A 10,729-nucleotide genomic window follows, 5' to 3' on the forward strand; every position below is an offset into this window, starting at 1 on the left:
TTCCCTTCCAAGGGCAGGGCGCGGGGGAGCGGAAGTTGCGCCGTGCCCTGGCGGAAGCGCTCGGCCCGAGGCGGCGGGGGCCCTGCGAGCGGGGCGGAGGGAGCGGCGCCGACGGGTGAGGGGGCGGCGGGGCCGGGCCGGGCCGGGGGGAGCCCGGGGGAGCCCTCGGGGCCCTCCCGGAGCTCGGGGACAGGGCCTCGGCCTCCGGCAGGTCCCTCCCGGTGCTGGGGTGGGGGGAGGCGGGGGCTGGAGGCGGGTGGGAGCCTCCCGGAGGTGTCGACGCCGCCGCCGGGAGGGGGGCCCGGTTGTAGGTGGCCGCTGCCCGGCTTCCCTCAGCGCCCGGGGGTAGGAGGGGAGTCGTGCTGATGAGGAGAGCCTGCCCCTCCGGGAGGGCTTGTCACGCCGGTGAGATATCGCTGGCTGTAGGCACACGCGTGGGGAGGGGCGGCGTGACACCAGCAGGCACCTCCGACGGCCGGCGCTGTCCTATAACGCGCAGCGCTATCCGGAGGGGCTTCAGTAAAGGCGTTCGGTGTCGTAGATCGCGGTATGAGCAAGCCCTGCGCAATAGGGACGCCTAAATAGTCGTGGGCTTCCCTTCTGTTTACTCGGCTTTGCGGCGGGTCGCTCGCAAAAGTTCAGTTTGGAAGGAGGCCAGGAAAATGCAAGTAGCAGACAGCTGAGGTGCCTTCAGAGCAAGAGCAACTTTGTGCCCGCGTTCGTGAATATTCTTTTCTGTACGCAAGTTTCCTCTTTTTGCCGTACTACAGACAAAAACACTGCTGGGAACGAAACACTGTTCATTAAATCAAGAGTTACTTCGGGGAGAATAAGTGCTAATTTTTCCGTAATACGTCTGGAGATCAGCTATCCAGTGTTTTGAAGCAGTGTAAATCATTTTTTCCCTAAGATTTCCCATCAACACTGGGAAGCTTAGGATAGATAACCTTTAGAAACTGTAAGCACTTTTGGCAGTTTTTTCTTGTTGTATCAGAGAAAAGTCATTTGAGATTTTATTTTTTTCATACTAGAATGGGTGACGAACACGTTTAGCTGCTTTCTTCTAGTCTGAATTTAAAGACTTAATATTGGTACAGTGAAGAGATCCAGATGATTCTCTAATTCTCTTCTGTCTCCCACATTTGTGTTTATTCTTCTGATATATTTGTCTTCATGCTTATGCCCCTTATGGTTTGTGTGGGGACAAATTCATATCTTTGGAAAACTTACTTAGCTTCAGATGATGCGTTTTTGTAATCCTAAAATAAAGGAATTTGGATGTAGGACAAGCTTTCTTTTATCTGGAAGGTTTCAGTATTTAGTCATCTTTGTTGTAGGGTAGTTTGCATAACAGTAGGTTTTGATGAATGCTTATAATGAGAGGACAGAAATCTGTGCCATATAAAGAAAAAAAATGGAATATGCTATCAGCTTGTTTTTCCCCCCAGTAGCAAGAGGTATACAGTAATCAGGACTTTTATTGTACGTTAGGAAGAAAACAATAACCCCTTTTTTTCTTTCTTGGTAATTACTGGAAAGGAAAGCTTTCTTTGAAAAAGTGTATCTTAAATAAAGCGAGGTCTTTGATACTCCATGCGCAGGCAGAGTCCTGGCTCATCTCCTGCTTGTCTGAACTAGCGTTCACTTTCAGTGCACCTTCCTGACGGTTTGTCCCTGAATGTTGGAACTGTAGTGCACAAGCATGGGATGGTGAACCAGCTGCTTGAGAAATCGTCGTGTACCAATTTTCTTTCATGGTTTTTCTAAGTATGCTTCAATCCTTATTTACATTAATGATTTTTTTGGTGTGTCCTGAACAAAAGTGCTAAACTGAAGAGTGGTATTTTTAAACGGAATAGTGTATAGGATCTAGAATAGAACTAGAGTTTAGGATTAAACAGTAAGAGACTACTGTTCTAGCACACAAGAGCCTTTGTTTACTGAATAACTCTTCCTGATACACAAATGACACCCAGAAAATTTTCACGTTTGACTTCTCAACTAACCCAGGAGTTGTGAAGGCATTTGTGTTATTTGCCCCACACCTTCCAAAAAGTTGATCACGTAGAATGCAGAAATGTCACCAACTGAAGCGTGCAAAAGCCCTGTGTGTGTCTGCATTACACAGCAAAGAACTGGAAGCCATTTGAGTTAACCTGCACCAGAGTCTGAGTTTTAGAGAGTTTTCTGCGGGAGCAAAGAATCTGAGTGCTTGCAAGTGTTTGTGTCCATTTAAGCTTCTTATGCTAACTGAATTAAAACGTTGGGGTTCTGGAATCTGTTTTTGCACGTGTTCAGTTGAATGAAGATACGCTCACCAGGTGCATTTCAGTCTTGTAGACATACAGGGTATACTTGTATAGGTACTCTGAGAATGGTGGGAAGCCTGGGAGACAAGCGTGCAGCTTTGGCAGTAAGCTAGGAGGGTCGTGGACATTTTTGTTTGTTGTTGTTGTTGTTCTTCCACTTGATGCTTCAAGAGAAACAGGAGAGAGAAGTCAAACCAAACGCGCTGTACCACGCTATTTCTGCTTAGGGTTATGAGGAGGACAAGAACATATTTAAACATGCTAACGAGAACACTTGCCTTGTGTTGTTTAGTTATCGTGGTTTATGATACTTAGCTATATTCTACCCCAAGGTGTAAATCATCTGCTGTTCCCACAAACTTTTCTGTAAGCTTATGAAACAGTGCGTTAATTGAAGAAAACAGGCTGTGGCGTGCGTGGGATCATGTTAGTACTGTCTCAGATAACTTGGGTGTAGTTGTTGGAAAGAAGATGGTTTTCACAAAATCATTTCAAGCAGCAGTATGTTCAAATCTTCACAATGTGTCCTGACACATTGAACGCTTCTTAATCCGGAAGAGGAAGCAATAGATGCTAACAGTTTGTTACTGCTTTTTTAGCTTTCCCAGGTTTCTTGTTTTCCTTTCTTTCTCTGTTCTCCTGCTCTCTTTTTGCATTGACGCTATGATCCTTCCATGCTCTTTGCTTACCATATTTTGTCAGAAGTAAACCTATACTCCTAACATCCACAATTATATTTTTCAGAAGTGATATGTTATGTCAGGATAACTAGTGACAGAACAAGAGAGAATGGCCTCAAGTTGTGCCAGGGGATGTTCACGTTGGAAATGAGGAGACACTGTTTCTCAGAAAGAGCAGTCGGGCATTGGAACGGGTTGCCCAGGGAGGTGGTGGAGTCACCGTCCATGGGGGTGTTTAGGGAAATTTTGGACGTGGTGCTTAGGGACGTGGTTTAGTGGGTGACGTAGGTGGTAGGGGTATGGTTAGACCAGGTGATCTTGGAGGTCTTTTCCAACCTTATTGATTCTGTGATAGCAAGAACTAGAGTGAAACCAAGCTCTGTCCCTTCCTTGCAAGTTGAATGTGTCATACAGTGGAATGTATGGTCTTTTTTTTTTTTTTCTTACAAGTAGGTAGGATTTCTGCGTCTTCTGCTTTTAGCAATGCAATGTTATTTTTGTTCTGTATTCAGAACCAAACTTGGATTGTGGAGCTGTGATAGAAACTTTATTCTTTGTTAGTTTATGCTCATTTGTTAGCCTTAAACTGAGGAATAATCTTGGAAATGCCTTTCCCTCTTTGTTTATCCTTTTAATGAATTGTTATATTTATCTTAATTCCAGTTTTGTTTTGCTAAGCTGAGCAAGCAAGACTTTCAATTTCTCTTTCTTTTACAGCCTCTTTGGTCACGTCATTATCTCCTTTCTGTAGTTTTTCCAATTTTAACTTTTTTCTTGAAAACAGGTAATCAGAATTGCATGTGATACTCCAGACAAGTTGTCACCCATGTGTGGTACAACAGCATTAATATTTCCCTGTCTCTGTTGCAAAAAGTTCCTTGATTTGAATTTGCTTCCACCCTCCCCCCCTTCCTTTTTTTTTTTTTTTAAATACTTCAGAGCTGCATCAGCTTATAGCTGACCACAGAAAGACTAACACTTCCAAATGATGAGTCGTGGCTATGTAAAAGAAGTCAGTCCTTACGTGCAGGGCTCTTGCATTTCATAGTTTCATTTCGTGTAGCTTCTAGTGTGCCGTTTTTCAAGACCGGTCACTTGGTGTGACGCTCTGTTCCCCTTCTGCTGCAGTGCCTTCCACTTCTCTCATCTTAGCCTGTCTTTTTTTTTTTTTTTTTCCTCTGGCAACATTGTTAAAATAACAAGTTTTGTATCATTTTTGGAGAAAATAGTAGTTCTTTTGCAGTCCAAATGTTCCACGTTTGCAACATCACATGGTATTGTTGGACAGTTTTTCTCCTTTTAAGATTATCCTCTTACACCATTTATTTAACCCCAAATGATTTGCTTAGTCCAGATTGCATCTAATTAGCCCTCCTTTCCTGTTTTCAGGGAAATGACTGGTTTGGGCTTTAGGTATTAGCTAGTCCAGCATGCCAACTTGTATCCTGTTTTCCTTTATATTTCATACAATTAACCACTAAGCCTGATCATGTTTTTTTTCCCCCCTTAGGTGTTAATACCTGTGTTTTTTTGTCTCTAATCATATGATAGCACATTTCATTTGATGTTATTAAAATGATCACTGCGTTTTTCTCCATAGCTCTAATATTTTGCTGTAGACATTGTTTCGTTTCCCAAGGTTTAATGTGCCCCTCAAATCATGCTCTCACCTTGGGAAGTGTTAATGTAATTGCGTTCCCACGAACTAGCCTGACCTTATGCCTGTATTTAGTGGCATTATTTGTATTGGAAACCGAGGCACGCTTTATTTTCAGCAGCACATCCACTGGTATGGATGGCATCACTTATGCTTATTCATAAAAACAAGCAGTTTCACTACTCTCTTGGAGTGTACGGGAAGGTTTTGTGGCTAGAGAAAGGGGTAGCAGAAGTGATGCTCTCTTCTGTGAAACAGGAGTAACAATGTAAGGTATCCTTTCTGTTCCTGAGTAACAGATACTCTTCAGGATGCTTGATTTCCATTTACAGAACCTGCTGAAACAGGTGAAAGATGTCGTCAGCTTTTGTGCTGCCACAGTTCCAGCATCCAAATGTAATTTGCTTGCAGGAGTTACTGGAATTTTTGAAAATGACAAGGGCATTTAACGTTCGATGTTGGGGTTTGACAGTCTACACAAATTGGCTCTCAAAGGGCATTCTTGATTGTGCCTGATGTACAGGAACTTCTCACCTGGTAGAAGATTTGCATTATACCAATGGGAAAATAAAATATTTGGAGACATTTTGGTCAAGTTGGGATAATTTTCAAAGACAACAGCAGTGTAGACAGAGGATGCTTTTTGCTCAGTGTTCCACAGATACCGAAAAACCATTATTTAATCTGGTAATGCATGTGTAGGTTGATGAGGTGTACTTAACAAAGTGCCTTCTCGTGAAAGCTTGAGGACCCGTTCAGATTATTTCATACTTGTTTTCATGCTTGCTTGCACAGAGTAGTTGTGAAAAAGAGAGCTGGAACAAATCAGCACACTCAGCACCAAAGTACTCTTGAGAAGTGAAGCGATCTGCAATAGCGCGGGGCTGCATCTCCTAAAGGTGTAATTCTTTTTGACTTTGCTGAGGAATCTCTGTAAAACTTCCTCCAGATCTTTCAGCTCCCTCCTCAACTTGCTTACATTTTTTTTTGCTAAGTTTTTACCACAGCTATAGGAGGGAGAAGATGTGGGAAGCAGTCTCTATTCTGCTTTTTCACACCTTCCTGCTCTGGGGTCCTTTACTGTAATTGCAGTTCATGCTTCTGCTGTTGCTCATTGCTTTTTGAAGCAGTGAAATGAATTGCCAGAATCCTTACTGGTCTCTGTGCTGCCCCTGACCCCAGGTGTCAGCTGGGAAACCAACCAGAATCGCTGGTCGTGTTTTCCTGGACCTGTGGGCACAGAACAGGATGTCATTGATTTGTGCTGGGTTAATGTTTGGAGAGAGCTGCAGACATGAAAGGAATTTTAGGACAGCAGGTGGGTGGAATTTCTCTTCCAAAGCTTTCTTTTCCTCAGCAGAGATGCAGTTTGGTGTAAAGAAATGTATGTTGAGTCTGAAAATACTGGATTTGTTATGCAAATAAGCGTTCTGTTTCTGTCACCCTTCAGATTCATTTCCGTGGCAAAAAATGTCTGCAGCAGGCTGTGTGTCAGCTTTTAAGGTATGGAGCTCCTGGCTCCATACCACGCAAATACCTGCATTAAATATCCGAAGTAGATTATCTAGGTGACATTGGCGTCTGTGTCGGGAACCGTCAGTCTTCTAGGAAGGACAGGTTGGAAGGCCAGGTATTTAGTGCACACTGATTAGCTTGCTCCCTGAGCCTTCTCTTCCCCAGCCTCAACAGTCCCGGCTCTCTCAGCCTCTCCTTATGTGACAGGCGCTCCAATCCTTTGCTCATCTTTGAGGTCGGTTGCAGGACGCCCTTCAGTCCCTCTTGTACAGAGGACCCAGACTCCAGATGTGTCCCACTGGCGCCGAGCAGAAGGGAAGGATGCCCTCCCTCAGCCTGCCAGCAGCACGCCTCTTCGAGCAGCCTGGGATGAGCCTGGTTTGTTGTCGACCTTCTTTGCTGCAAGGGCACGTTGCTGGCACGTGTTCAACGCGGTGTCTGCCAGCACCCTCAGGTCTCTTCCTGCAAAGCTGCTGTCCTACTGGTCAGCCCCCAGGCAGTGCTGTTGCATGTGCTACTTTGCAGTTCTTCCAAAGGTGCCTTTTCCTTTGATGAACTTCAGGAGATTCCTGCTGGCCCCTTTCCCCAGCTTGTCGAGGTCTCTCCTGAATACCGGGACACCTGTATGATAAATCTACCTCCTCTATTCACATCGTACTGAGCTGTTCTCTGGCATCTTTTTTCCTGTGGACAGACTGGTCAGTCTCTTAAGTGCCTTCTGTATTGTGGTAGAACTTGCCTTCTTTACCTCCCCACTACCATTGCACAGGTGGTGTCCGTAGTAATAAAAGTAATAAGCTCCTGAAGTAACTGTCCGTAAAGTCAAAGGCTTTTAAAAACCTTAAGGGAACATTTTCTTCCAAAAGCTACAGTTTAGAGATTCTAGAATGTGGCGAGCGGGTAGGGATATCTGGATAGCAAAAATCAAACAAACAAAAACAAAACAAGTAAACTTTGTTAAGTGTTCGTGAAATTGCATGTTGTATATCGTTGTTCTTTCATTTATTAGTGTTTATAGTAATATAAAAGCCTGTAACTAATGCTGACGTAAGAAATCGGACTACTGACTGCAAATATTGCCATTTGTGTTTTTCAGACGCTCCTATTGCAAAAGCTGCTGTTGAAAAGAAATAATTTTTTTATAAGAAGAGAATGGGTAAGTTGATTTTTCTTAGACTTGTTGTTGTTGTTCCCTATGTGAAACATTTTCTCTCTTACTCTGGTAGAGAAGGTGAATTATAAGACTTTAAATGTTGATCCTGTCACTAATTTTTCTTGTAGTTTGAAACCTCAGTGGAATTTCCTACAGATGTTTTTTTCTTTTTAAGAGGAATTTCTCAAGTGAATGTTTGTTCATTGAACAATTTGTTCAGAGCGTATCTATCAAACAGTAAATTTCATTGAGCTTAACATGTTTATTGATGAAAATGTATATGCTAAAATAGGATACCTTTAGGTTTTGTAGCAAAAGACTTCTAGATAGGGGACAGGAAAATTTCACTATATACTGACTTAAATATTCTTTGTTTACTAAGGTCAGCCTGTCTAATTCTGGCTGAGAGATCATAATAAGCACTGACTGATAAATTACAGTGTGTGTGAGACTTGACTAATTGTCTGAAACTGTCATTATCTGTCTCACTACAAATGATGGTTAATGAAACAAAGTTGGACAGATTCTGGATTTAGCTACACTTTTCCTGAAAGTATTTTAGCTTCTTTGGCACTTGACGATACTTTCTTAAAATTGGCAATAACTCTACGGTAATTCTATTTTAACTTGTAATTCACAAAGCAACTTAATTGACTGGGGGGAATATTGCATTTGCTATAGCACTATATACAATGAAAGGCAATATATTATAATTAATGTAATTTCTATTTTTATTTTGTCAGAAGGAGAAACAACACTAACAGTCAAACATCAAGTTTGTAGTCTCTGGTTTATCTTCCGTACTTCTACGTGCGATCATGAAATATTGAAATTACTTTTTTAGAAGTGTACAGATCTCTTCTGTTACACTTTTCCAAGCTGTAAGAACTTTCATAACTTCCATTTTTACCTCTGTGCCAAAATTAATACTGTTCTGAAAATTGTCTTATGTGCAGTGTTAAGTTCAAGTATTAATTTTTAATAGAACTGAAGCTGTACTTATGTCAGTTCTTGACTCCCTTAGAAAATACAGTCTTTGAAATAAGGCATTAACTGTCCAGTCTGAATATGATAGAAATGGTAGATTTACTGGGTTGGTGGGTGTTTTTGCACTTTAAAAGTTGTGTTTTTTTTAAGTTTTAAAACTACTGTGGTCTTCATTACTCACCATTTTACAGCACTGTATGAAGACCAAGTACAGGTGCAGTCATCTTGGTGCTACGGGGTCCTATAGTGCTAAGCACAATGTGGGCAGAAGGTAGTCAGTGGTTCCTGCCCCAGAGAGCACGCTGCCTGAACTGGCAGGGCAAGTGCAAGAAGGGGAAAGTGTGAGTGTACGGAGTGAGCAGCGCAATGGTGGCAACGATAACACCGTTTTTTCAACTTAAAGGTAGTGCTGTTACTTAGGAGAGAATAAATGAATGAACAAAAAGGGAAGGAAGATTAGGGTTTATAGTGAAAGCAGGGAGCAGGTACATAGTGAGATAGGGAAGGGAAACAGAAAAAGCATAGTCAAACTGGTGCTGGGAGGCTTTCAAATTTCCCTGGTTTTGGTGCTTTTTCACCGAAGGTCACGATATAGGTGTGCACTAATGCTCTTGATGTGACTGGGCAGTGGGGAAGGAATGAATCTTATTTCATTTCTCTAGTACAAAAATACCTTGTTAGACTGCTTTTATTCCTTCTATTCTTCAAAAAGCTCTTTTTTTCTTGCAGTCCGTATTTTTAAATATTTAGATGTATTTATATAATTTCTGTTAAGTACTAGCATGCAGACATGGCAATAGCTTTGTGAATGGAAGAAGTAGCACATTCTTAAAATAAGTACATACTTTTCACTTGAGAATTTGTCTAAAGGAAATTTCTTTCCTACATAGATTTTTTAAATGTCAGAATTTGGAGATGAACAGAGGAGAGAGGGGAGATATTAATCAAAAATCCTACATTTTTTTAATAATTCCTCCTCTTAAATAGGTTGCTGAACTCTTCAGAGAAGTCTTCAAATATGTAAATTCTTCTGTCTTAGTTTTGGTGGTAGTCAGTGGTTCTTCTGCAAATGTAGTCACAGGAAAAACTGCAGCTTGCATTTTTAGTAATGTGAATCAGTTATTGTGTTCTGAAACTGTTAATGTTTTCCACCATAGATGGAGAAGAGAAAACATACGGTGGGTGTGAGGGCCCAGATGCTATGTACGTGAAGCTAATATCTTCTGATGGCCATGAGTTCATTGTAAAAAGAGAGCATGCGTTAACATCAGGAACAATAAAAGCTATGTTGAGTGGACCAGGTAGGTACAAAAGATTTAATACCCTCATGTGCTTTTTCTCTGTTGGACTGCTTAAATGTATATCATGTAGTGAGTGAAAGCTGGAACAAATAATAACTTGATCAAAAGCTGACAGTTCTGTTTCCACTGGAACAGTCTACCTCTGTGGAGTATTGTATACCATATAATTGGACTCTCTTTCTGGACAGCTAGCAATCTTACGATGTTCTTGCTACTAGTTTTCCCTGTTACGAGAACTTGAGGGCATTGTGTGAAAGTTGCAGCTGTCAAATTCAATACAAACAAGAGTTGGTAGCTCTTCAAAGTTCCTCCTCTGTGGTGGAACTTTGAGTATTCACAGAATCTTATAGCAAGGAGTTCCTGAGCTTAATGGCAAAAATTAGCTTAAGTTTGAAGAAGGGAGATAAATTTAGAGAAGGGAAAGCCTTCACATTTTGCTAGATGCATGAGACCACCTCCTGTTTAAGAAGTGTCTGAACTAATTGTCAAAGCCTGAATGGTGGAGGAGAGAGTGGGGAGAAGTTAACATTTGTGCTTTCCCTTTTCCTTATCCTCATGCCATATATTTATCTTTGGTCTCTTGAGTGACAGACAGTAGGTTATGTGGGCCTCTGGTTGCTGGGAGGATCTATTTGCTGACTATACTTTGAAATTACTCAGCAATTGGGCAAAGTTGCGTAAATTGAGCAATTAAAGTTCTCAATTTAATAGTCTGCTAAATGTCATTGTAATGGTTGTGCTTGAAAATACGTAGCAGATCTATTGTGTCTGATCCAGTCTGTGTCAGCCTTCCAGGTGTGTAAGAGGAAGAGTAGTTACAAGATCTGCTCTGAATTTGTTCCATGGTCAGTAACAATGTGAAGAAGTAAGAGGCAAAGTATCCTGTTTAGAGGGCTAGAAAATTGACTCTGTAAAGGAGTCAGCTTTTAAGCACATGTTGTATACATACTTGCAAGATGAATAATTTTCCTTGCAAACCCATTTTTGCTGTCCACTTAAACAGGCCATCATTTCACTGATGGTTATGTGTTCTCTACTTCAGTATTGTGACATTTTCAATATGCAAACATTTGTGTTGCTTCCTACTGTTCCTGTAATAGAATTCAAGCCAGATTGGCTTCAGTACA

At 41.7% G+C, this 10,729-nt stretch overlaps 1 protein-coding gene across 2 annotated transcripts in view; it reads left to right on the top strand.

The window, feature by feature from the left end:
* The window catches only part of ELOC (elongin C), a 14,268-nt gene continuing 3,539 nt past the window's right edge, over positions 1-10,729 (top strand). Inside the window, exons 1-3 of one of the 2 annotated variants that reach the window (XM_083822674.1) lie at positions 1-115; positions 7,258-7,317; positions 9,459-9,602. In XM_083822674.1, the coding sequence (XP_083678800.1) occupies positions 7,314-7,317; positions 9,459-9,602 (148 nt within the window). In that variant the 5' untranslated portion in view covers positions 1-115; positions 7,258-7,313. Of the gene's footprint in view, positions 116-330; positions 406-7,257; positions 7,318-9,458; positions 9,603-10,729 lie in introns of those variants that run through there. The other variant, XM_083822675.1, reaches the window with a different exon arrangement.

This window comes from Anser anser, assembly GCF_964211835.1.
Source record: "Anser anser genome assembly, chromosome: 2".
NCBI classification, from domain to species: Eukaryota; Metazoa; Chordata; class Aves; order Anseriformes; family Anatidae; genus Anser; species Anser anser.